This window comes from Littorina saxatilis, linkage group LG17, assembly GCF_037325665.1.
Source record: "Littorina saxatilis isolate snail1 linkage group LG17, US_GU_Lsax_2.0, whole genome shotgun sequence".
NCBI lineage: Eukaryota > Metazoa > Mollusca > Gastropoda > Littorinimorpha > Littorinidae > Littorina > Littorina saxatilis.
The window spans coordinates 67,416,930-67,444,235 of NC_090261.1; the positions used below are offsets into that span (position 1 = coordinate 67,416,930).

Genomic DNA, 27,306 nt, shown 5'->3' on the forward strand with positions numbered 1-27,306 from the left:
ACATTCGCATCGCTGCATGTGTCTCTTGAGTAGGCCTACCACCAGTACTCATACGCAAACCCTTGAACACAGATAGTACACGAGATTTCCAACCATTTCGAGGGTAGAAAAGGTTATACGACCAAAGTGCGCCATGCAGCATGCCCAGGTAAACAGGGTGTATTACCTGCACAGGAAAGCGGCACTATCAAATACCTCTGGCATCTGGTGCGTTCTACTGGCGTCTATCTCACATAATGGTTTCCAACTTTTGCTCTCAGCTAGCAGAAACCAGAGAAAATGTTAAAGGGAGATGGCTCACTGTCAGCCTTGGGCTCACAAGAAAGCTATAGTTTCAGCCATAACCTGAGGCCATTGTTTTGTCTTTTTCCCTCTCTTTTTTTCGGGGGGGGGGGGGGGTGTAAGCAAAAAGAAGCTTCGGTCAAACCGAGCATTCATTGCAATTTGCAATCAAACATTGAATATGAAATAACAAACAAGTAGTACTATCTTAGAAGGCATACCTTCCTTTTAGTGTGAATCAGTTGTCATGCTGGCCAAACATCTCAGATCTGTCCACACGGCTACTATTCCATGGATTAAAAACTTTCTTCCACATTTGTTGTTGAATTAATTTCTCAAGTGACACATATGTCACTCTGCTTGATTCGTTAATTGATTCTCAGACGACCCTCTAGATCACGAGACACGAAACATCAACAACCAACTGGCTGCATTCATTCCGGCAGCAAAGTTATCCCCGAGTACGCAGTAGGAGGGTCCAGCAGACTTTAATTGTGTGTGTGTGTGTGTATCTGTCTGTCTGTCTGTCTCGACTTAACAGCTTATTGCTGGGAAACTACTGGGCGCAGTTCGTTCAAAAGTTGATACACTAACTTGATAATAGGTCCGATTGATCGTATTAAAACTTCATAATGTTACCTGGGACCTAAATGCCCCAAAAAACACAAAAGTTCTTGACGGTTGGACGAATTCAATCGGAGCGACAGCCAGCCATTGAGCTGATATAACAGCCAAACGCGTGCGTCATGAAAAGCATGCGTATCGCATGCGAGATGCGAGCAAGCCAGCCAGCGGGTGGGGATTAATTTGGTCTCGGCAAAGAAACTACAGTGCAGGTTTGGTCTCGGTGAGACTGAAAGAGAGACAGAGAGCACGAGAGAGAGCGACAGGGACACTGTGTCAGTGATTCAAGGTGGTGGCTTGGTGGCCAAAGGGATCCGGGTTCGATTCCCGGCATGCGCGGTCTATTTTTTAATTTGTTTTTAATTCTTGTTTACTATTGTTTATTATGAACGTTTTAATGTTTTATTTTACTCAAATAATTTTTTTAATTGTGTAAAATAAATAATTGGTTTTTTTGGTTTTTTTTAAATCCACGTGCACAAGACAAAAACTTTCATACTGGGGGAGCGAGCCAGTCTGAAGAGTACTCGGGTCCAGCGCCAGCGTTTTTTATTCCAACTCTGCACAAAAATACAGGCACACTGTACACTGTTGGTACTTGTCCAAATAAAAGCATGCTCTTATCCCCTTAAAATCTGGTAACTTTTACACGGGAAGAAGGGTAACTTTATTTACGAGAAACCGTTTTCACTAGGGCAGGATGTGAGCAATCTATTCTTAATTAATAGACGAATTACGGAAATAACTCTGTCGGGTTTTGTGCGTTGCAGAAGAGTTGCTTTCCCTTGTTTTTCCCTTGTTTTCATCAATTAGACAAGCTCCACGTGAAATTGTAGGCTTGCCTCGTTTCTATGGAAACAAGGGAAAGTAATTCTTCCATAACCCATAAACACTTGACAGAGTAATTTCCGAATATCGTCTAATGTGCTTTGGGCTTGAGAGTTGAGTGAACCATTATACCTACTTCGCAGTCGCGAGAATCTCGCGGTGCTGGCAATTGTTACCTCGCCACAGACGTGTGAGTTTCTCTATCTGTCATCGCTCCCTCCTGCCTGTTTGTTTTGTTGTTGAAGTTGTCTTGATCGCTCTAAGCTGGAGAAACGATTCCCTGTTCTTTCGATTTTGTCCTGCATTGAGTTTTTGGCTCATTGTGAAGTGTATGCTTAGGCAAAGAGTGTAGAAGCTGAGAAATCTCAGCTTCTACACTCTTTGCTTTGAGTACAGAGTTTAACTGTTCTCTTTCTGCTCGCGAACTGAATGTTTTTATTTAACTACTCTCTCTCTCTCTCTCTCTCTCTCTCTCTCTCTCTCTCTCTCTCTCTCTCTCTCTCTCTCTCTCTCTCTCTCTCTCTCTCTTCTGCTGACGATGGCAGCAATAAATCAGTAAAACATTGTTCGTGGGGAAAACTGACTTTCTTACGTTCGAGCAAAGAAGCTCGGTCGCTGGTATTGCAAATAGGTATTGCAAAAAATAAACACACACTCAGTCACACACATACACACACACACACACTGGGCCGTAGGGTAAGGGTTGGGTGGGAATGCAGGGGTCTTATGAAGAGAGTCAGTCCCACATCAGTTTACCTCTGAAACTGACTTCAAGGCAGATCGTGCAATCTTTAAAGATACTGAACTTGTCAAATCCAGGTGCACGGAGCCCCTGGGGCTTTTAGTCATACCTCAGGCAGCTATCCGTTAGAAGAACTACCAAGTTTCATTGACTTGCACCCAAAGAGTCAAGAACTGCGATTTTTTTACGAATTTATTTAACTACTCTCTCTCTCTCTCTCTCTCTCTCTCTCTCTCTCTGGTCTTGGCCTATTTTTGGATCTAAATTTAGATCAGGTAGATCACCACATCATGCACAAAAAGACACGTCACTAGCAAACTATGTCAGACGTCATCATGAGTTTGTGTAAAACAAAATGGAGGCCGGAATCACTCAGTTGAATCGAACTCCGACCAAACACCACGTAATAACTAGGTTAATTTATGCACTCGCGTGAACAAGAAACTGTCGAGCTTCACAGATGTCGTCGTTGGGTAGTTTTGGGTTTGTTTTACTACCATAGGAGGATTTTTGAATTGTAAATGCACTCAGCTGCAACAAAAACGCAAAACGAAGGCTGTGAGCTGCACTGTGCGTTTAAGTGCACGTTGCGAATGGAGCCTACGCCTTTTGGCATTACAAGGTTACTGTGACCGTAAATCCCAGGTGGCACGCACACCTTGCTGGTACTGTTCTGAGGTAGTTACTACAGGATAAAAAAATAAATAAAAAATAAAAGAAAAAGACTAACAACAAAAAATAACAAAGAGAGAATTGAATTAAAAATTGAATTGAAATTTAGGGTTAGGGTTTAATTGTTTTCTTCGAGGGTGACAGATTTTGCAATGCAAACATGTTTTTTTTCATCCAGCCCTCGCCCATTGAGGGGTAACTCAATAAATAGAAGAAATAGAAGTTAACGACAGTAACGATTACATAATTTAACATGTCCGCCAACAAATAAGACATTTCTAGATGCATTATGATGCATTACCAATGATGGAAGATTATAACAAAGAGAGAGAGAGAGAGAGAGAGAGAGAGAGAGAGAGAGAGAGAGAGAGACAGATACATTTTGCATCTAAAACCACCGTATTGCTTTCTATTAAAAGACTGAGTGTCATTGTCCACAGCAGCTTTAACTAAGTAAATCAGGAGTTATTGTGTGACTACATGTACACAAGGAGGTGAGATGAGTAGAAGTTAACTATCATCCTGCCATCATCAGAGCTGGGAAGTCTTTACATATAAGGACTGTCTCTTGTGCCCGAAATGGTCATAAAAGGTTGGGGCGATTTTTCCAAAGCGGTCCTTGGCATCACAATTCCGTTACCGTGGAAGAAATTTGTCCATTCTGCCGAAATGACAGCAACGCTTTTAGCGATTTCATTATTATGTTGTACTTTACCTCGCTGCGAAAGTCTGGTAGCTTGCTCCCAGAGGAAAGCTAGCGGCAAGAAGGGTGGCGCTACCAAGGCGTGTACTGACGTGTTTGTTATCACGTATCAGCAACCTGCAACGTCGGGCTGAGAATCAGTGATCGAGAGTTTCAGTTTTACATGCCCCGCTGGTGCCACAAGGGTGGAACATGGATGCCGTCTGTGAGTCACCACATAACGTTCAAATGTATTCGTCACGGATTGGATTTGAACCTGTGACCCGAAGATCACAGGTGCAGTGTTTTGCCGACTGAGCTACCAAACCACACACCGCATTGCTCGGAAAGAACGAGTTTCGGCGTTTTGTCGACTGCCTTCACGCCAAACGATACCCCTTTGAGTAGAAGTTCACTATCACGCCCCCACACTCATGGTAGTGAAGTGCCGGTTTGAAGTGTCTGACATTTTTTTCAAGTTATAAGATCTTAGAGCTACTGAAGCAGCACTTGCACCAAAGCCAGGATCGAGTTGCACGTGAAATGCAGCCGGTGAAGCTGATAACAAAGATAACAGGATGTCTTTAATATATGGGAGCAAAAATTGGTCTTCTTTTCAAGATGCGAAAAATGGTCTACTTTTCAAGGTGAGAAAAATGGTCTTCGTCACATGTGTTCAAGGTGCAAAAAATGGTCTGCTTTTAAAGGTGAGAAAAATGGTCTACTTTTCAAGGTGGGAAAAATGGTCTACTTTTTATGAAGGTGCGAAAAATGGTCTACATTTCAAGCGGTGCGAGAAATGGTCTACTTTTGAAGGTGCGAAAAATGGTCTACTTTTTAAGGTGCAAAATATTTTCTTCTTTTCCAGGTGCCTTTCTTCCTTCCCGTGTTAACTGCTTTGAAGATGACCATAGACCTGTCCCGGATTTCACAGAGAACAAGAGTATCCTTCCACCTAGACATCAATACAGTAATCTGCAGCCTGCATGTTTCTTGTAAATCGTGAAGACCTGATCAGCGGCACAGACTGATATCTGTGTGGGTGGGGCGGGGGATGTCCATGGCCTCTTGGTCTTCTTCTGATTACTGGCGGGGGATGTCCATGGCCTCTTGGTCTTCTTCTGATTACTGGCGGGGGATGTCCATGGCCTCTTGGTCTTCTTCTGATTACTGGCGGGGGATGTCCATGGCCTCTTGGTCTTCTTCTGATTACTGGCGGGGGGTGTCCATGGCCTCTTGGTCTTCTTCTCATTACTGGCGGGGGATGTCCATGGCCTCTTGGTCTTCTTCTCATTACTGGCGGGGGATGTCCATGGCCTCTTGGTCTTCTTCTCATTACTGGCGGGGGATGTCCATGGCCTCTTGGTCTTCTTCTGATTACTGGCGGGGGATGTCCATGGCCTCTTGGTCTTCTTCTGATTACTGGCGGGGGATGTCCATGGCCTCTTGGTCTTCTTCTGATTACTGGCGGGGGATGTCCATGGCCTCTTGGTCTTCTTCTGATTACTGGCGGGGGATGTCCATGGCCTCTTGGTCTTCTTCTCATTACTGGCGGGGGATGTCCATGGCCTCTTGGTCTTCTTCTGATTACTGGCGGGGGATGTCCATGGCCTCTTGGTCTTCTTCTCATTACTGGGGACCTATGAACGCAACATTCTATATAGACTGAGATTCTGAAGAAATCCGGCAGTGACTAAGCAATAGCAATAGCGCGCCAGGTCACATCTGGCACTGAAGGTAAGTCAGTCTGTATTGCCCGTAGTTTCTAACTCTTCTGCTGATCATACTGGGGACCCTGTAAGGTCACTATATACCTATGGCAAATTCCGACTATGGAAGATTCCAGCTAGCCGGAATTTGTACCGACATCTGTGCAAAACACGTTCATCATGTTCTGAATACGTCTGGTAAAACTAGTGGGATGCCATTGCAGGTAAATACTTGTGTCAATGGTCAGTATTGGCCTGTATTGTCCATGACTTCTAAATCTTCTTCTGATAACTGTGCACTATGGAAGTTCACGGCAGACCTATATATTATAAAGAATAACCTAATTACTCTCCTTCGAAAGATTCAACTGAAGGAATGTTTGATGAACACACGCTCAGTTGAGAACTGTTCATGGGGTACTGCAGGTAAATAAATGAATTGTATCAATGGTCAGAGTGTGGTTTCTGTGGTCAATGGACTCACCTGCAGGTTGTATGGCCAAGGACCCCAGCAACAACACCACAACAACGTAGCAACAGGTAACTCCCCCCTGGGTGCGCATAGTGTCTGAAGTTCAGTGCGATCCTCTCGCCGTTGAAACCGTGCTAAATACACCACCACCACCACCACAAGAGCGTAACGCACAGTGCACGGTATTGCCAGTGTCTGGCCGCCAAGTCTTTCAAACAATTTCACTGGGAGCAGGTAAGAACTAGTAAACACCCCGCCCCTGCCCGCGATGTGTGTGCACACAGACCCACACACCTAAACTTTCTGTGTCTGTGGCCTAGACCCCGTGCTGTGTGTGTCTCTCGGTCTGGCTTATTTCCTCAAATACAGACAACATCCGTCTCAGCGGAATTTCTACTGATTCAGAGAGCTTCCCATCGGCTTCTCTGCGAGCAATCAGCAGTACTGTAGAGCGATTAGCAAGGATTTTCACTCCATTTCTGTCTGGAACTTCGTGAAATCACCCAAGCACATGCGGCGTAATGTTTGTTGACAAGTCGTAAGCCTGGCCGGAAATTCCTGGTCGGTTGGATGATGTGAAAAAAAATATCCTTGGCGGATGATGACTTTATTCAGTTATTCTGCAGAAAAACAGAAATGCTGGAGAAAAACCGTTCTTTTCTGCAGCATTTCTGCATAATGTCATCTTTCGCGAGAGCAACGTTTTTTTTCTGCAGTAAAACAGTTTTACTGCAGTAAAATTGAAATCAAGAATGCTGCAGTAAAACGGAGATGTTGTTTTACTGGAGAAAAACTGTTTACATTTTTTCTTCAGCATTTTGGCATTATTCAGTTATTCTGCAGAAAAACAGAAATGCTGGAGAAAAACTGTCTTTTCTGCAGCATTTCTGCATAATGTCATCTTTCGCCGAAGCAACGGGTTTTTCTGGAGCAAAACATTTTACTGCAGTAAAATTGAAATCAAGAATGCTGCAGTAAAACGGTGCTGTTGTTTTACTGCAGAAAACCTGTTTACACTTTTTCTGCAGCATTTTGTACTGGCTCTTGGCGGATTATGACATTATTCAGTTATTCTGGAGAAAAACCGAAATGCTGGAGAAAAACTGTCTTTTCTGCAGCATTTCTGCATAATGTCATCTTTCGCCAGAGCAACGTTTTTTTCTGCAGTAAAACAGTTTTACTGCAGTAAAATTGAAATCAAGAATGCTGCAGTAAAACGGTGATGTTGTTTTACTGCAGAATAGTCTGTCACAGTTTTTCTGGAGAAAAACGAACGACCTTGTAAAGTAGCGTTTGTATTCGTCGCCCCCTGGGATAGTATAATAGTTTGTAACTATTGGTAATTCTGGATGAGTCCATCTCTCGACAGAGGGGGGCTCGCGTGCTCCAACATTATAATGAGCCAGTACAAAATTCTGCAGAAAAAGTGTAAACAGGTTTTCTGCAGTAAAACAACAGCACCGTTTTACTGCAGCATTCTTGATTTCAATTTTACTGCAGTAAAATGTTTTGCTGCAGAAAAAAACGCTGCTTCGGCGAAAGATGACATTATGCAGAAATGCTGCAGAAAAGACAGTTTTTCTCCAGCATTTTGGTTTTTCTGCAGAATAACTGAATAATGTCATAATCCGCCAAGGATAGGAAAACCCATCCCCTTTCCTCATGTGATAGATAAATTAAAAAGATCATGTAAAATTGGTTGTGGTAGAAACTGAGCCCTATGTGAAAGTACTCAGTCACTAGTTGTGTGGTCTATTGCGGAAAGTTGTACCACTAGATTTTCTCTCTCTCTCTCTCTCTCTCTCTCTCTCTCTCTCTCTCTCTCTCTCTCTCTCTCTCTCTCTCTCTCTCTCTCTCTCTCTCTTTCTCTCTCTCTCTCTCTAAAATACTTGCTGTAACATATAGAACGAATGAATTTGTTTCATCCATTTCAGTCTGGATTTCGCTCTAAGCATTCATGCCACACTGCTCTCAGCTCTTTATGTGAAACTTGAGGCCGAAGTAACGGGAGCGTTATTCTTGGACTTCAAGAAAGCCTTTGACCTTGTAGACCACTCCTTATTGTTAAAGAAAGTACAATGTTATTTAAAAGACGACGCTGCTTGTGCCTTTTTCGAATCATATCTTTCAAAACGGACTCAATATGTCTCTATTAACTGTAAAACTTCGTCGACTGATTTTGTCAAAAGTGGTGTGCCTCAAGGTTCTATCTTAGGACCTATAATATTCATATGTTTTGTATTTACATAAACGATTTACCTCTGCATGTGTCAGATGAGAAAGTAAGATGTCAGTTTTTTTGCGGATGATTCCGTTCACACCAGTCAGAAGTCTTTAGAATCCGTCAACCTTTCTCTTCAAACAAGTATAGAAGAAATAACAGAGTGGTGCACCGCTAATACAATGATTATTCACCCCATAAGTCAAGTTTAGCTTTCGCGGGAGCCTCTCTCTGGAATTCCACACCCATACACATCCGAAATACCACTTCTGTTTAGGCGCCAGTTCCATTCACTTTTGATGTGTAAATAGAATGTGTAAATAGAATGTGTAAATAGAATGTGTACATAAATAGAATGCTTTTCATGTCTGATATTCATGTACTTATTTGTGTTTTGTTCTTTTTGTGCATGTGTTGATAATCATATTATACAAGCAAATGATCATAGTGATTCCTCTCCACAAGAAACATGAATTGACAATTGTAATGCAAATACAGTCATGTTTATCCCTTTTGTCATCAAATGTTTTTGATGTTTTTATATACAATGTATTCAATGAAACAGTGTGGCAATGTCAACACTATATTGTATATCATGATTGAGCTGTTTTTTCCTTTTGTTACGGTGTATAAGAACATATAACTTTTGTTTTCTTCTTATTATTAGTATTATGTGCGTCCGTATTAAGTGTTTGTTTAAGATTAGGCTTTGCCTAAAACCTCCATCCTTTTGTAATAAAGTTCAGTTTCAGTTTCTCTCTTAATCTCTCTCTCTCTCTCTCTCTCTCTCTCTCTCTCTCTCTCTCTTAATATTTCTCTCTCTGTCCTACTCTCTCTCTCTCTTTATATCTCTCTCTCTCTCTCTTTCTCTCTCTCTCTCAGTCTTATCTTTCTCTCTCTGTCTTACTCTCTCTCACTCTGTCTTACTCTCTCTGTCTTACTCTCTCTGTCTTGCTCTCTCTCTCTTTCTCTCTCTGTCTCAGTCTTATCTTTCTCTCTCTGTCTTACTCTCTCTCTCTGTCTTGCTCTCTCTCTCTCTTAATCTCTCCCTCTCTCTCTGTCTTACTCTCTCTCTTTCTGTCTTACTCTCTCTGTCTCAGTCTCTGTCTCTCTCTCTCTAAAGAGTAGGCAAACTTCAGAGGGAAATATCCAAGAACTACTCTGATCACTGAAAGATGAAGAATCTGTAAAACTCTCTCTCTCTCTCTCTCTCTCTCTCTCTCTCTCTCTCTTTCTCTCTCTCTCTCTCTCTCTCTCTCTCTCTCTCTCTCTCTCTCTCTCTCTCTCTCTCTCTCTCTCTCTCTCTCTCTCTCTCTCTCTCTCTCTCTCTCTCTCTCTCTCTCTTTCACAGGTTGGAGTACATAAGAACCGTGATTGTCTCAGTCGCCATTACCTAACGCTGCCTTTTTTTCAGTTTTTTTTGTTTACACATGTAACTTCGTGAAATATATCAAAACATATATGTATACTGTTTGCGAACGAGTTCTAAATCTGGCCGGGAAATCCGGTTTCATTAGACGTCAATGCAAAACAAACAAAACAAGTCGCGTAAGGCGAAAATACAACATTTAGTCAAGTAGCTGTCGAACTCACAGAATGAAACTGAACGCAATGCAACGCAGCAAGACCGTATACTCGTAGCATCGTCAGTCCACCGCGCACGGCAAAGGCAGTGAAATTGACAAGAAGAGCGGGGTATTCGTTGCGCTGAGAAGGATAGCACGCTTTTCTGTACCTCTCTTCGTTTTAACTTTCTGAGCGTGTTTTTAATCCAAACATATCATATCTATATGTTTTTGGAATCAAGAACCGACAAGGAATAAGATGAAGGTGTTTTTAAATTGATTTGGACAATTTAATTTTGATAATAATGTTTATATTTTTAATTTTCAGAGCTTGTTTTTAATCCAAATATAACATATTTATATATTTTTGGAATCAGAAAATGATAAAGAATAAGATGTACGTAAATTTGGATCGTTTTATAAAAAAAATATTTTTTTTACAATTTTCAGATTTTTAATGACCAAACTCACTCATTAGTTTTTAAGCCACCAAGCTGAAATGCAATACCAAACCCCGGCCTTCGTTGAAGATTACTTGACCAAACTTTCAACCAATTTGGTTGAAAAATGAGAGCGTGACAGTGCCGCCTCAACTTTCACGAAACGCCGGATATGACGTCATCAAAGACATTTATCAAAAAAATGAAAAAAACGTATGGGGATTTCATACCCAGGAACTCTCATGTCAAATTTCATAAAGATCGGTCCAGTAGTTTAGTCTGAATCGCTCTACACACACACACACACACAGACAGACAGACACACACACACACACATACACCACGACCCTCGTCTCGATTCCCCCCTCTACGTTAAAATATTTAGTCAAAACTTGACTAAATATAAAAATAAAATAAATAAATAAAAATTCAGCACTGCAGCAAGGCGGGGTAGAACAATTTGTTGCACAGCACGCGCGCTCCTCACGTAGACGATCCCCCCCCCCCCCCCCCCCCCCCCCCGACATAAAAGAACAATTCTGTATCTGGATACCCCGAGGTTTCCCCCCTAACAGTAACGCCCCCTCCTGTTTCAATCCACATTTCAAACCTGTCTTGCAGACATTCCTGAGGGAGTCAGATATCGTCTGCGATTCTGGCATTGGGCTCCTCCTGTGAAGGACAAGTGGAAAAGGAGGCTGCTCCGCTGTGTGAGAGTGTCGGTGTGAGTGTGTGTGAATATGTTGTTTGTGTGTGTGTGTCAGTGTGTGTGTGTCAGTGTGTGTGTGTGTGCCGTGTTTGTGTGTGTGTGTGTGTGGATAAATGGAAAGGTAGACTGCTGTGTGTGTGTGCGTGTGTGTGTTTGAGTGTGTGCGTGTGCGTGTGTGTGTGCGGTGTGTGTGTGTGTATGTGTGTGTGCAGATATATGTGTGTAGGCCCTGTGTGTGTGTGTGCAGATATGCATGTGCGTGTGTGTGTGTTTGTGTGTGTGAAATCAACATTTTCTGGTCAGAAGCGCTTCTGCTTTCGAGTCTGTCTCCTTCTGTCTGTCTGCTGTCTGTCTCTGGTTGTCTGCTGTCTGTCTCTAGTTGTGTCTCTGGCTGGCTGGCTGGGTCTCTCTCTCTCTCTCTCTCTCTCTCTCTCTCTCTCTCTCTCTCTCTCTCTCTCTCTCTCTCTCTCCGTCTCTCTCTCTCACTGAGATGTGTGGGGACGGGCGCTGTGGCGGGGTGGTAAGAAAGCAGTATTTGTCCGTTGCCAGGCTGCAAGAGGTTTGAAATGATTTTCCAACGCAGAAGGTCAGGCTCCTTAATATATACTCCTGCCGGGCATTTATTAAGAGTGGGGATTTTTCCGATCTCCCAGGTCAACTTATCATTGTGCAGACCTGCTAGTGGCTTATCCCCCTTCGTAGTGTGTACACGCAATCACAAGACCGTAAAAGTGCGCACGGAAAAGATCCTGTAATCCATGTCAGAGTTCGGTGGGTTATAGAAACACGAAAATACCCAGCATGCTTCCTCCAAAAGCAGCGCATGGCTGCCTTAATGGCGGGGTAAAAACGGTCATACACGTAAAATTCCACTCGTGCAAAAACACGAGTGTACATGGGAGTTTCAGCCCACGAACGCAGAAGAAGAAGAACAACATGTGTGGGAAAGCTTCGCACGGTGCGCAGTGCTCACTTCGAGTCCTTAAAAACAACCATAAATCTAATCTCACACAGGGCCCCTATCGGGCACGTACCTGGAATGGTCAGGTGATTGAAGCACCGAGTACCTTCTTCTGATCAAGATTTACTTTTAGAAGGTTATACTGGACAGATAGCTTGGATCTCCTTCTTCTTCTTCGTTCATGGACTGAAACTCCCACGTTCACTCATGTTCAAGCTTTGCACGAGTGGATTCAAGTTTAACGTGTATGACCGTTTTTACACCGCGATTCAGGCAGCCATACGCCGCTTTCGGGGAAAGCACTGATGCTCAGCGGATCATCTAATTTCGCATAATCCGCAGGACTTAGCGGAGATAGCTGTTGTATGACTGGTGCACTGGCCTTAATACGAGGACCATATCCAAATACACCGTGAAAGAACACGGCGGAAACATAAAAATAGAAGATGATCTCGGTTTTATTGGAATGAATCTGAAAACTGCTAACACTTGTTAATGCTGACTGAACCTCAATGGGGTAGCAGCCACAGAGATATCAACTAGACTAGCCCAGCCCTTCCTCGGCCATTTGTGGTACGAGTCTGCAACTCTTGAAAAAATAGTAACCTTTATTTTTTTTTTATTCGTCAACCCCCCTCCTCCTCCCTCCTTTCCTTATCGTATTGAATTCATTTCCCTAATAGGCATTTGTTTTTGGCGCAGTGGCCTGGTGGATAGCCTAAGACGCCCCTGTAACACGAGAAAATTACTCCCACGAGATTTTTACTCCGGAGTAAAAATTTCGTACGAAAATGTTACTCCCTTTACGAAAAAAGCACTCCCCCATTACACGAGAAAATTACTCCCCACAACAGGTGAGTTCCGAGTTAACATTTCGTACACAAATGTTACTCCCCTGACGAATAAAAAAACCGAATAAATTACTTCACCCTAACACGAGCAATATAACTTCCCATGCCAGGTGTACGAAATTTTTACTCCCTTGTCCCCTGTTAGTCTTGGTGGTGGAAGGTGTGGAGGGAGGCTAGCGCGACATTCGTTTGTGCGAGATCACATATTGGCATTATCCCTTCGCCCGCATCCCATTTTCGCGTGCGAGATTTTTACTGGAAGTGAAAATAAATGGGGAGTAAAAATTTCGTGGAGGGAGTAATTTTTTCGTGCCTAGGAGAGTTCTTTTCTCGTACGAAATGTGTACTCGGAGTAAGAATTTCGTACGAAATTTTTACTCCGGAGTAAATTTTTCGTGGAGTAAAAATGTCGTGTTACACCGGCCTCTCCGGGCCAAGCCGGCGGAATAGAAGGTCGTATGCGAATCATCACCAACTTCTATCTCCACATCAAAGGGAGACAGGTTCTTTGCTGTTCTGACAGGTTTCTGTGTTGTAACCAAACTGAGTGTCAGTGACCATTAATTTCCGTTCCGGGGCGGCCGTGTGTGAAGCAGCCAGAAAGAGACACAGTCATACAGATGCAGCCAGTACCAGCCTGTTCTTTCTTTCTCGTGTGTGTGTGTTTAAGTTGCGTGTGTGCCGGTGTGTACTGTGTTTGTCTGCGTGGGTGCGTGCCGCGTCACGTGCGTGCGCGTGTGTGTGTCAAGTTGTTCTTCTTCTTCTAGTCTCTCTCTCAGTTTTCATCTTTTATAAACATGTAACATAAGGGTAGGCTCCCTCACAGATGATGAGAGATGGATGTATACAGCACCTGTTTGTTCAGTATGACATTACCCTCGAGGAACGACGGCTTATCTTACCTTACGCCGCTATCATCTTATACGTTATCTTATCCCCCCCCCTCCCTCTCTCTCCATATCTCTCTCTCTTCCCTCTCTTTCTTTCCATCTCTCTCTCTACATCTATCTCTCGTCTCCTTCCCTCTCTCTCCGTCTCATCTCTCTCTCTCCTTCCCTCTCTCTCCGTCTCATCTCTCTCTCTCCTTCACTCTCTCTCCGTCCCTCTCTCTCCGTCTCATCTATCTCCTTCCCTCTCTCTCCGTCTCATCTCTCTCTCTCCTTCCCTCTCTCTCCGCCGTCTCATCTCTCTCAGTCTCTCCTTCCCTCTCTCTCCGTCTCATCTCTCTCTCTCTCTCTCCGTCTCATCTCTCTCTCTCCTTCCCTCTCTCTTCGTCTCATCTCTCCTTCCCTCTCTCTCCGTCTCATCTCTCTCTCTCCTTCCCTCTCTCTCCGCCGTCTCATCTCTCTCAGTCTCTCTCTCTCCTTCCCTCTCTCTCCGTCCCCCTCTCTCCGTCTCATCTGGGCGGGGACGTAGCTCAGTTGGTCGCGCGCTGGCTTTGTAGCCAGTTGGTCGCTATCAGCGTGGGTTCGATCCCCGCGTTCGGCGAGAGATTTATTTCTCGGAGTCAACTTTGTGCAGACTCTCTTCGGTGTCCGAACACCCCCGTGTGCACACATACGCACGAAAAAGATCCCACGTTCACAGCGAAAGTCTCAGGGCTTGGAAAACACGAAGACACGCATGCATCATCTCTCGTCTCTGATTATCATGATCGTATTTCGATACTTTGACGAGACAAACCCAATGCTGGTGTGTCAAAGAAGACAGCCACAGCGGGCTTGCCGGCGGCCGGTTCGAATCAAAATATCACACCATATCTTCAGCGTATTACCAATAGCTGTCCCAATATAGACCAGTTGGTCTAAGAGGACGTTAAACCCTAATTGTCAGTCAGTCAGTCGTCTCATCTATCTCCTTCCCTCTCTCTGCTGTTCCAGATTGCTTACCTTACCTTCTCAGTCATGATGATCCAGTGTTTGGTACCCAGCCCTGTTTATGACGTGCCAGCAACAGGTGTGGAGCGGGTTGGTTTATACCTGTTGTCAGCGCTGTGTTGTTCTCTCGTCGGCCCGAAGACTGACAGGCACGTGAAAATAAAATTGTGTTGGAGAGAAAGAGAGAGAGAACAAGAACAAGAACAAGAACAATTCTTTATTTTACGAGGGTAATAGAGTAAGCAGTGATCTGCTTTTTTACATCTGGCCCTCGCCCTAAAGAGGGACTAGTCTAAAATTGCTAAAGAATAAGCAAGTAAAGAAAACTACTGCTACATGATTATAATAAAATGAAAGTAAGAACATATCATCAATTTACATACAATACATTGCTTAAATGAAAAATATAAGTTCATTTGACATAAGTTAAGAATTATAGAGTAGATTGCACTGACGCAACAAAGCTGTAAATGCCATGCCCATTGACATACACTGCATTCGAAAAAATCAGGGTATATAAAAATAATAATACATTGTTAAAAAGCACCGGTTGTTGGTTTTAACAACCATTCTAGCGACAACAGATGTTTATTTAGACTTCATGAGATAAGACGTATATCTGGTCTTAAAAACGTTTGTGCTGCTAGTTTGCCGCAGGATTGTCGGAAGAGTGTTCCAGAGACTGCTACCTGAATAGACTAAACTAGATTTGAATAGGTCAATCCTAGGCAGAGGCATGTTCAGTCTCATCAATTGGCGTGAAGTTTTTAACGTGAATTTGGAAAATATGGTTTGAGGTACACATCCATGAATAATTTTATGCATAAGGGTACCTTTATTATAACTTAGCCTTGCCTTCAGAGGAAGAATGCCTGAGTTCATGTAGTCTAACTCAGATAGGGTTGTTTTCTTTAATAAGACTACTTTAAGCGCTCGTTTATGTAATCTAATTAGTGGTTTGAATGAATTTTCACTTGCCGAGTCCCACAAGGTAGACGCGTAGTCAATAACAGACTGAATATGAGCATTAAAGAATAATTTCCTGGCTTCCAAATTCAGAAAGTGCTTGATTCTAGATAATAGATAAACCTTCTTGGACACTTGTTTAGACAGTTGTTCGATGTGGTGTGACCAAGACAGGTTGTTATCAATGGTCACTCCCAAAACTTTATGATGGTCGACTTTTTCAACAAGTTTATCATTAACCGTTAGATCGTGAAATATTGAGGTTATGTTCTGGCGTTTTTGCCTAGTTGTTATTATCATGCTTTTTGTTTTTTGGGGGTTAAGGGACATGTGATTTAGCTCAGTCCATTCACTCAACTGGTTTAAACTTTCTTGCAGTGCTTCTGATAAACGACTTAAATTGGTGTTACTAGAATGTATGGTTGTGTCATAGATCTGCAAAAAGTTCACATAGAGAGAGAGAGAGAGAGAGAGAGAGAGCGAGAGAGAGAGAGAGAGAGAGAGAGAGAGAGACAGAGAGAGAGAGAGAGAGAGGAGAGAGAGAGAGAGAGAGAGAGAGAGAGAGAGAGAGAGAGAGAGAGAGAGAGAGAGAGGCTGAGAGGCTAACGCACGAACGAAGGCCACGTCGGAACGAGAACGATCTTTGACTTTAGGCTGACGCCTAATCTTACAACCTGTCCCTGCTAAAACTACGACGTACAAATCGGAACGAAACAGAAAAAGTCAGAGCCTGGCTGTGCCAGTCAGTCTGTGTGTATGTGTGCGTGTCATGTTTGTGTGTGTGTGTGTGTGTGTGTGCGTGAGTGTGTGTGTCATGGTGTGTGTGTCATCAAGTTGTGTGTGTGTGTGAGGGTGTGTGTGTGTGCGTGAGTGTGTGTCATGGTGTGTGTGTGAGGGTGTGTGTCATGGTGTGTGTGTCATCAAGTTGTGTGTGTGTGTGTGTGTGCGTGAGTGTGTGTGTCATGGTGTGTGTGTCATCAAGTTGTGTGTGTGTGTGTGTGTGTCATGGTGTGTGTGTCATCAAGTTGTGTGTGTGTGTGTCATGGGGTGTGTGTCATCAAGTTGTGTGTGTGTGTGAGGGTGTGTGTGTCATCAAGTTGTGTGTGTGTGGCATGGTGTGTGTGTCATCAAGTTGTGTGTGTGTGTGTCATGGTGTGTGTGTCATCAAGTTGTGTGTGTGTGTGAGGGTGTGTGTGCACGTGCATGCGCATACTTGGCTCACATGACACTGCACAGACAAGTTGTCAGTGTGCCCTAAAAATATGAAGCACATTTCATCAATCCCATGCATGGCATGCTTGTGAAGATGACACCGCCAGCAATGCGAGTCACACGAACCTATTTTTAACAATTTATGCTGATTAATTCATTAGTCGGTCTCATAACACTAAGTGTATCGAAATGCTTAATTGAGATTTTAATTGACAGGCCATGTTTCGAATCTCATCTCCAAGAATTATGGGTATGCACAAATTCTACTGATGTCATAAGTGTCACTGTTTAATCAAATCGTACACACACACACACACACACACACACACATACGCACCAACACACAGACAGACAAATACTGAGATAGAGTGGAAGAGAGGAAGAAATCAAATAATCATAAAACATGCGAATTGTCCTCACACACACACACACACACACAGACACACACACACACACACACACAGGGAAACGATAACAAAATAAAATACGCTCACTCGTTGCAATACTAAGTTTTCATTTTATTGACATCATACAAAATTATGGTGTTTCCATGAAAACAGTGATGTAATGATTGATGGTAAAAAACGAAATTGCTGAGTATACACAAAGCAGGGGGGGGGGGGGGCGCGAATCTGTTAAGACTTTTACTAGTTAGAAGTACTGCCCTTCTTGCACACACAATCATGTTTCATCACCGTCAAAGATCAGTTATAGCTTTCACATGGAGAATCTTGTCACTTGAACACATACCAACACTCATAGCGTGGCTGCCGTCTGTGCACAAAGGGGTTTTGGGCTGAATTATTTCTGCTGATGAACATAGGTGTCACTTCGAAAATTAATTCAATTAAAAATCCCCATTCTGAACAGAAATGTGCCAGATCGTGGCTGTCTGGCATGTGTTTCCCTTAAAGGAGTTTCTTATTTCGTGTAAAAGCTGAATCAGGTTGGGGAACTATTGTCTTAAAAAAAAATATCCGAAGTTGATTTTTGGGCATTTCTGAAGGGTATGGTGTCAGAAAATGTCATTATTTCTGGACAGTGTACCATAGCACATTGATCAGGACTTGTGTACAAAGTCTATAACGGATTTTCTTTTCCTCGAAGATTATTTTTCTTCCTCGAAAAAAACGGACCTATATTTAGAGGAAAATATAGGTCTATGAAAAAACGTATCAGGTTTCCTCTGAAATCACGGATCCGAGGAGAATTAATTCCCTAGCCTGCTGAACAGGTCCGTGAGGGTGAACACGAGGCAGACACAAGACGGAATGTACCAATAGATGTCAAGCCTTCAACTACAGGTAAAAGCATTTCAATACTTTTCTCTAGCAGTTTACCCTGTTAGGATTGTGTCTTAGCTGCAGATGGGTTTCTTCATACTGCAGCATGCAAAACTACAGTGGTACCTGTTATGAAAGGCACCATTGGAAATTGCCAACAGCGCCCCTGCATTAGCTGCAAAGAGGTGTCTCCATACCTCAGAATAACTACAGTGGTACCTATCAAATAACCAAAGGGTATAACAGTGGTGCCTGTTATGAAAGTCACCCTTGGGACAATCCAAAATCGTCCCTTCGATAATTAGCTGCACAGGGGTATCTCTATACAGCAGCATGCAAAACTACCATGGTACCTGCTATGAAAGGACAACCTTGGGAATCAGTCGCCAAAAGAGTCCTTGCACTTGCTGCATAGGGGTGTCACCATACCTCAGCATGCATAGTTAACTACAGTGGTACCTGCAATGAAGTACACCCTTTTCCTAAAACGCGTCTCTAAATTAGCTGCACAAGGGTGTCTCCATACCTCAGCATGCATAACGACAGTGGTACCTGCTATGAAAGTCACCCTTGGGAATTGCCAAAAGCGTCCCTACAGTAGCTGCACGGTGTGTCTCCATACCTCAGCATGCATAACGACAGTGGTACCTGCTATGAAAGTCACCCTTGGGAATTGCCAAAAGCGTCCCTACAGTAGCTGCACGGTGTGTCTCCATACCTCAGCACACATACCGACAGTGGTGCCTGCCATAAAGAACGCCCTTTTTGAGAAAAGCGTCCCTACGGTAGCTGCACAGTGGTGTCTCCATACTACTACATAACGACAGTGGTACCTGCTATGAATGAAGTTCACCCTTGGGACAGATAAAAAACCGTCCCTACAATAATTATAGCTGCACAGGGGTATCTCCATACTGCAGCATACAAAATGACAGTGGTACCTGCTACGAAAGGAACACTTGGGAACCGCCTAAAGCATTCCTACATTAGCTGCACAGGGGTATCTCCATACCTCAGCGTAACTTCAGTGGTACACTTGGGAATCGTCAAAAGCGTCCCTATATTAGATTCATAGGGGTGTCTCTCTCCATACCTCATTTTAACTAGTGGTACCAGCAATGAACAGACACCCTTGGGACTAGCCCAGTGTCCTTACAACAGGTGCACGGGGTGTCTCCATACCTCATTATAACTAGTGGTACCAGCAATGAACAGACACCCTTGGGACTAGCCCAGTGTCCCTACAACAGCTGCACGGGGTGTCTCCATACCTCATTATAACTACAGTGGTACCAGCAATGAACAGACACCCTAGGGACAAGTGAAAAGTGTCCTTACAACAGCTGCACGGGGTGTCTCCATACCTCATTATAACTACAGTGGTACCAGCAATGAACAGACACCCTTGGGACTAGCCCAGTGTCCTTACAACAGCTGCACAGGGTGTCTCCATACCTCATTATAACTACAGTGGTACCTACAATGAACGGACACCCTAGGGACAAGTGAAAAGTGTCCCTACAACAGCTGCACGGGGTGTCTCCATACCTCATTATAACTACAGTGGTACCTACAATGAACGGACACCCTAGGGACAAGTGAAAAGTGTCCCTACAACAGCTGCACAGGGTGTCTCCATACCTCATTATAACTACAGTGGTACATGCTATGAAGGACACCCTAGGGACAAGTGAAAAGTGTCCCTACAACTGCTGCACAGGGTGTCTCCATACCTCATTATAACTACAGTGGTACCTACAATGAACGGACACCCTAGCGACAAGTGAAAAGCGTCCCTACAACAGCTGCACGGGGTGTCTCCATACCTCATTATAACTACAGTGGTACCTACAATGAACGGACACCCTAGGGACAAGTGAAAAGTGTCCCTACAACAGCTGCACGGGGTGTCTCCATACCTCATTATAACTACAGTGGTACCAGCAATGAACAGACACCCTAGAGACAAGTGAAAAGTGTCCCTACAACTGCTGCACAGGGTGTCTCCATACCTCATTATAACTACGGTGGTACATGCTATGAAGGACACCCTAGGGACAAGTGAAAAGTGTCCCTACAACTGCTGCACAGGGTGTCTCCATACCTCATTATAACTACAGTGGTACCTACAATGAACGGACACCCTGGGGACAAGTGAAAAGTGTCCCTACAACTGCTGCACAGGGTGTCTCCATACCTCATTATAACTACAGTGGTACCTACAATGAACGGACACCCTAGGGACAAGTGAAAAGTGTCCCTACAACAGCTGCACAGGGTGTCTCCATACCTCATTACAACTACAGTGGTACCTACAATGAACGGACACCCTAGGGACAAGTGAAAAGTGTCCCTACAACAGCTGCACAGGGTGTCTCCATACCTCATTATAACTACAGTGGTACCTACAATGAACGGACACCCTAGGGACAAGTGAAAAGTGTCCCTACAACAGCTGCACGGGGTGTCTCCATGCCTCATTATAAATACAGTGGTACCTACAATGAACGGACACCCTAGGGACAAGTGAAAAATGTCCCTACAACAGCTGCACGGGGTGTCTCCATACCTCATTATAACTACAGTGGTACCTACAATGAACGGACACCCTAGGGACAAGTGAAAAGTGTCCCTACAACAGCTCAGGGTGTCTCCATACCTCATTATAACTACAGCGGTACATGCTATGAAGGACACCCTAGGGACAAGTGAAAAGTGTCCCTACAACAGCTTCACAGGGTGTCTCCATACCTCATTATAACTACAGTGGTACCTACAATGAACGGACACCCTAGGGACAAGTGAAAAGTGTCCCTACAACTGCTGCACAGGGTGTCTCCATACCTCATTATAACTACAGTGGTACCTACAATGAACGGACACCCTAGGGACAAGTGAAAAGTGTCCGTACAACAGCTGCACGGGGTGTCTCCATACCTCATTATAACTACAGTGGTACCAGCAATGAACAGACACCCTAGGGACAAGTGAAAAGTGTCCCTACAACAGCTGCACGGGGTGTCTCCATACCTCATTATAACTAGTGGTACATGCTATGAAGGACACCCTAGGGACAAGTGAAAAATGTCCCTACAACAGCCTGCTGCACGGGGTGTCTCCATACCTCATTATAACTACAGTGGTACCTACAATGAACGGACACCCTAGCGACAAGTGAAAAGCGTCCCTACAACAGCTGCACGGGGTGTCTCCATACCTCATTATAACTACAGTGGTACCTACAATGAACGGACACCCTAGCGACAAGTGAAAAGCGTCCCTACAACAGCTGCACAGGGTGTCTCCATACCTCATTATAACTACAGTGGTACCTACAATGAACGGACACCCGAGGGACAAGTGAAAAGTGTCCCTACAACAGCTGCACAGGGTGTCTCCATACCTCATTATAACTACAGTGGTACCTACAATGAACGGACACCCTAGCGACAAGTGAAAAGCGTCCCTACAACAGCTGCACGGGGTGTCTCCATACCTCATTATAAATACAGTGGTACCTACAATGAACGGACACCCTAGGGACAAGTGAAAAGTGTCCCTACAACAGCTGCACAGGGTGTCTCCATACCTCATTACAACTACAGTGGTACATGCTATGAAGGACACCCTAGGGACAAGTGAAAAATGTCCCTACAACAGCCTGCTGCACGGGGTGTCTCCATACCTCATTATAACTACAGTGGTACATGCTATGAAGGACACCCTAGGGACAAGTGAAAAATGTCCCTACAACAGCTGCACGGGGTGTCTCCATACCTCATTATAACTACAGTGGTACCTACAATGAACGGACACCCTAGGGACAAGTGAAAAGTGTCCCTACAACAGCTGCACAGGGTGTCTCCATACCTCATTATAACTACAGTGGTACCTACAATGAACGGACACCCTAGGGACAAGTGAAAAGTGTCCCTACAACAGCTGCACAGGGTGTCTCCATACCTCATTATAACTACAGTGGTACCTACAATGAACGGACACCCTAGGGACAAGTGAAAAGTGTCCCTACAACAGCTGCACAGGGTGTCTCCATACCTCATTACAACTACAGTGGTACATGCTATGAAGGACACCCTAGGGACAAGTGAAAAGTGTCCCTACAACTGCTGCACAGGGTGTCTCCATACCTCATTATAACTACAGTGGTACCTACAATGAACGGACACCCTAGGGACAAGTGAAAAGTGTCCCTACAACAGCTGCACAGGGTGTCTCCATACCTCATTATAACTACAGTGGTACCTACAATGAACGGACACCCTAGGGACAAGTGAAAAGCGTCCCTACAACAGCTGCACAGGGTGTCTCCATACCTCATTATAACTACAGTGGTACCTACAATGAATGGACACCCTTGGGACTAGCCAAGTGTCCCTACAACAGCTGCACGGGGTGTCTCCATACCTCATTATAACTACAGTGGTACCTACAATGAACGGACACCCTAGGGACAAGTGAAAAGTGTCCCTACAACAGCTGCACAGGGTGTCTCCATACCTCATTACAACTACAGTGGTACATGCTATGAAGGACACCCTAGGGACAAGTGAAAAATGTCCCTACAACAGCCTGCTGCACGGGGTGTCTCCATACCTCATTATAACTACAGTGGTACATGCTTTGAAGGACACCCTTGGGACAAGTGAAAAGCGTCCCTACAACAGCTGCACAGGGTGTCTCCATACCTCATTATAACTACAGTGGTACATGCTATGAAGGACACCCTAGGGACAAGTGAAAAGTGTCCCTACAACTGCTGCACAGGGTGTCTCCATACCTCATTATAACTACAGTGGTACATGCTATGAAGGACACCCTAGGGACAAGTGAAAAATGTCCCTACAACAGCCTGCTGCACGGGGTGTCTCCATACCTCATTATAACTACAGTGGTACCTACAATGAACGGACACCCTAGGGACAAGTGAAAAGTGTCCCTACAACAGCTGCACGGGGTGTCTCCATACCTCATTATAACTACAGTGGTACCAGCAATGAACAGACACCCTAGGGACAAGTGAAAAGTGTCCCTACAACTGCTGCACAGGGTGTCTCCATACCTCATTATAACTACAGTGGTACATGCTATGAAGGACACCCTTGGGACAAGTCAAAAGTGTCCCTACATTAATTAGTTGCACAGGGGTTTCTCCACACTGCAGCAAAACTAGTACATGTTGATGTCTTAGTCATGGTTCCTTGGTGCCTGTTTTGTGGTTTTGACTGGAAGCCCTTTCAAATGTGAATTTCACAAATTTGTTTCTATATTCACAAGGCTTTCACTTCAAAATTCACTTGTCACTGCATTTAGCATGGTTTTCAGTTTCAACAAAGTAACGACTTTAACATATATTTGAGAACATGAAAGTCCAAGCGAAAAGTTCTCAAATATATGTTGGTACATGTGGTTCTGTCAAAGATTATTTATAGTAGCGAAAAAAGATTTAAGAAGAATGGCACTGAATTATTTTTAACATATTTTAAGAACATTCCTCTAGCATTTCAGTCAACTAAATGCATGTTTGGCTTTTTTTACTTCTTCGTCCATGGCACAACATTATGAAATTATGAAAAGATGACGTGTTGGTCGAATTTTGAGAAAAAGACATGAAACCAAAGCACTTGAAATGAGTTTGACAAAAGCAAGCCGGTTGCTCACAATATCTCAATTTATGATCTTGCATGGCCGAAATGACATGGATTTTTTTTACGGATAAAATGAATAGCAAATCCAGGATGTATTACATATATATCGAACCATAATAAAAAATTAAATCAGACACACATTTATTCTTATGGTAATGCCTGCACACACACACACACACACTTGCGCGCAGTCTCGCTCTCTGTCTGAAATGATACCAAATTGTTTTGATGATCAAAATATCAAATTGCAAAATTATGCCGCGGAGTCCTTTATACTCCCCTCCCCCTCTCGGCATACCTTTCATTGCTTCGACCTTTTCATCTCATCCTCTCTCTCATCCCCCCTACCCGCACCCCCCTTCCATCCAGCAACATCCCCCCTCCCCCCTCCCCCCACACACTAATAGTTTTCAAGAGAAACCGTGTGCAATATGCACTCAAACAGTGGTCCAAATCCGAACAAAAATGTGTTCATATTGACTAAACAATTTAATGCTATTATAAACATAGCAAATGCCACAACATACATCAACTCGATCAGGGTGCAATCAATAAATTTTGATGCATAAGTAATTAAATGCAACAGGTCGTTAGAATTGGTGAAGCAAACTCAGCATTTTACACAAAATTCTCTCACAAGCTAATATTTTTCACATACAATCGTTTCATACATTGCAATATACATGTTTGTAGTGAGTGCTTTTTTTGACTCAGGATTGCATTCATTTATGTACTAATGTTCTACAACAGAACACACAAAAGAATTTTTTTTCCTGCAGAGCCAAGCAGGTCTGACAACTGACTCGTAGCCACATCCACTTATGTACTATCTGCATGAAACCAGTCTATATACCTCTTGTCTGTTTCATTGCTTCAGAAATGTCAAAATTTGGAGGAAACAATGTGTAGCAGCCAACAAGAGCCACCACATCTTGGAGTGGCTGTATAAATGTCATCATCATCGCAGTTGTGTTGGGGAAAAAAACCCACAAAATACTACAAAAAGAGTTCAGTTGTCATGGTTCTCCAGCACACTTTGCATGCACAATTTTTCTCTGAAATTTGCAGTTTAGGCATAATACTGCAAAGGTCAATAACGTCCTCTCCCACGAATGACACGTACACTCTTTACACAGGTGCAACCTCAGAAGCAACTGATAGGTGGACATATAAAGTCTTCAAAAGTCAACATTCACCATAATGCATGAGAAAGTAGGTCTGCTGTGGTCTTGCCTATCACAAACAGGAAGCAAGTTTGAAAGAGGCGTGAACTCAACAGCAGCTGACCAAACACCAAGCCTACAAGTGGATAGTCTGTTTGTTTGTTTGTTCGTTCATGGGCTGAAACTCCCACGGCTTTTACGTGTATGACCGTTTTTACCCCGCCATTTAGGCAGCCATACGCCGCTTTCGGAGGAAGCATGCTGGGTATTTTCGTGTTTCTATAACCCACCGAACTCTGACATGGATTACAGAATCTTTTTCGTGCGCACTTGGTCTTGTGTTTGCGTGTACACACGGGGGTGTTCGGACACCGAGGAGAGTCTGCACACAAAGTTGACTCTGAGAAATAAATCTCTCGCCGAACGTGGGGACGAACTCACGCTGACAGCGACCAACTGGATACAAATCCAGCGCGCTACCGACTGAGCTACATCCCCGCCCTGTGGATAGTCTAAAACAGTACATATCCACTGCTGACAGGGATGATGCGAGGATTTTTAAAATTTATTTGCAATTGCCAAAACGGCCACAACATTTTTGGCAATTCTGAAGTGTTTGGAAGTCCTTAGCATTATCGTTCGGAAGTCCTTGGCATCATTGTTCCGCCAACGTACGTAAAAAACTACATAAATTCTGCCAAAGTGACGGCAAAGTTTTTGGCGATTTGAAAGAAGTTTCAGAGTTTCCCCGACAGCCAACACCACGTCTCTGATTGATGATTGAGAAAACTCACTTGCAATTGTTCGTGCTTATCGTAAAATGACACTAGTGTCAAACAGCAGTAGCCTCAGCAGTGGTACCATCGTCATTAATCGATCCTTATCGTAAAATGACACTAGTGTCAAACAGCAGTAGACTTAGCAGTGGTACCATCGTCACTATTCGATCCTTATCATAAAATGACACTAGTGTCAAACAGCAGTGGACTCAGCAGTGGTACCGTCACTATTTGATCCTTATCATAAAATGACACTAGTGTCAAACAGCAGTGGACTCAGCAGTGGTACCATCGTCACTATTCCATCCTTATCGTAAAATGACACTAGTGTCAAACAGCAGTGGACTCAGCAGTGGTACCATCGTCACTATTTGATCCTTATCGTAAAATAAAAATGACACTAGTGTCAAACAGCAGTAGATTCAGCAGTGGTACCATCGTCACTATTTGATCTTTATCGTAAAATAAAAATGACACTAGTGTCAAACAGCAGTAGACTCAGCAGTGGTACCATCGTCACTATTCGATCCTTATCGTAAAATGACACTAGTGTCAAACAGCAGTAGACTCAGCAGTGGTACCATCGTCACTATTCGATCCTTATCGTAAAATGACACTAGTGTCAAACAGCAGTAGATTCAGCAGAGGTACCATCGTCACTACTCGATCCTTATCGTAAAATGACACTAGTGTCAAACAGCAGTAGACTCAGCAGTGGTACCGTCACTACTAGATCCTTATTGTAAAATGACCCTAGTGTCAAACAGCAGTAGGCTCAGCAGTGGTACCGTCACTACTCGATCCTTATCGTAAAATGACGCTAGTGTCAAACAGCAGTAGACTCAGCAGTGGTACCGTCACTACTCGATCCTTATCGTAAAATGACACTAGTGTCAAACAGCAGATAGACTCAGCAGTGGTACCGTCACTACTCAATCCTTATAGTAAAATGACGCTAGTGTCAAACAGCAGTAGGCTCAGCAGTGGTACCGTCACTACTCGATCCTTATCGTAAAATGACGCTAGTGTCAAACAGCAGATAGACTCAGCAGTGGTACCGTCACTACTCAATCCTTATAGTAAAATGACGCTAGTGTCAAACAGCAGTAGGCTCAGCAGTGGTACCGTCACTACTCGATCCTTATCGTAAAATGACGCTAGTGTCAAACAGCAGTAGGTTCAGCAGTGGTACCGTCGCTACTCCTGTACAGAAAGAACAAGGGAGACTTTCTCATCCTAGACCACAGACTGCTGCTGTTGCCAAGGTGATTGTGGTTGTTGTTATTGTTGTTGGCGGTGGTGCTACTCAAGGCATTCTTCTTGTTCTCACTCTCTTCCTCACTGCCGCTGCCCTCGCTGTGCAGGCCTGTGTTGATGTCGTTGTTGACGGTGAGGTTGTTGGTGTGGTTGTTGATGGCATTGCCGTTCTTGGTCAGACAACGTCGCACGAGCTCCTTGGTGTATTCGCGTTCCAGCTCATCCAGCATGATGGAACCCCTGCAGGTATAGAGGAGAAAGATGAAGAAGGTTGTAAGACGGTTTGAAGGAAATGTTGTTTTGATTTATTGTACAATCATTGTGTGTGTGCCTATTTATGTGCTT

The 27,306-nt window shown here is 43.8% G+C and overlaps 3 protein-coding genes across 3 annotated transcripts in view; 1 reads left to right on the forward strand and 2 right to left on the reverse strand.

Annotated features, from left to right (window-relative positions):
• LOC138952284 (uncharacterized protein DDB_G0284459-like) overlaps nucleotides 1–7,108 on the reverse strand; it is a 16,277-nt gene extending 9,169 nt beyond the window's left edge. Inside the window, exon 1 of the mRNA XM_070323915.1 lies at nucleotides 6,024–7,108. Within this exon, the coding sequence (XP_070180016.1) occupies nucleotides 6,024–6,102 (79 nt within the window). The 5' untranslated portion in view covers nucleotides 6,103–7,108. The remainder of the gene's footprint in view (nucleotides 1–6,023) is intronic.
• LOC138952285 (uncharacterized) overlaps nucleotides 1–14,816 on the forward strand; it is a 19,043-nt gene extending 4,227 nt beyond the window's left edge. Inside the window, exon 2 of the mRNA XM_070323916.1 lies at nucleotides 14,639–14,816. The gene's annotated coding sequence lies outside the window, so the exon portion shown is untranslated. The remainder of the gene's footprint in view (nucleotides 1–14,638) is intronic.
• A 9,416-nt stretch (nucleotides 14,817–24,232) lies between these two features.
• LOC138952288 (uncharacterized) overlaps nucleotides 24,233–27,306 on the reverse strand; it is an 86,002-nt gene continuing 82,928 nt past the window's right edge. Inside the window, exon 15 of the mRNA XM_070323921.1 lies at nucleotides 24,233–27,201. Within this exon, the coding sequence (XP_070180022.1) occupies nucleotides 26,868–27,201 (334 nt within the window). The 3' untranslated portion in view covers nucleotides 24,233–26,867. The remainder of the gene's footprint in view (nucleotides 27,202–27,306) is intronic.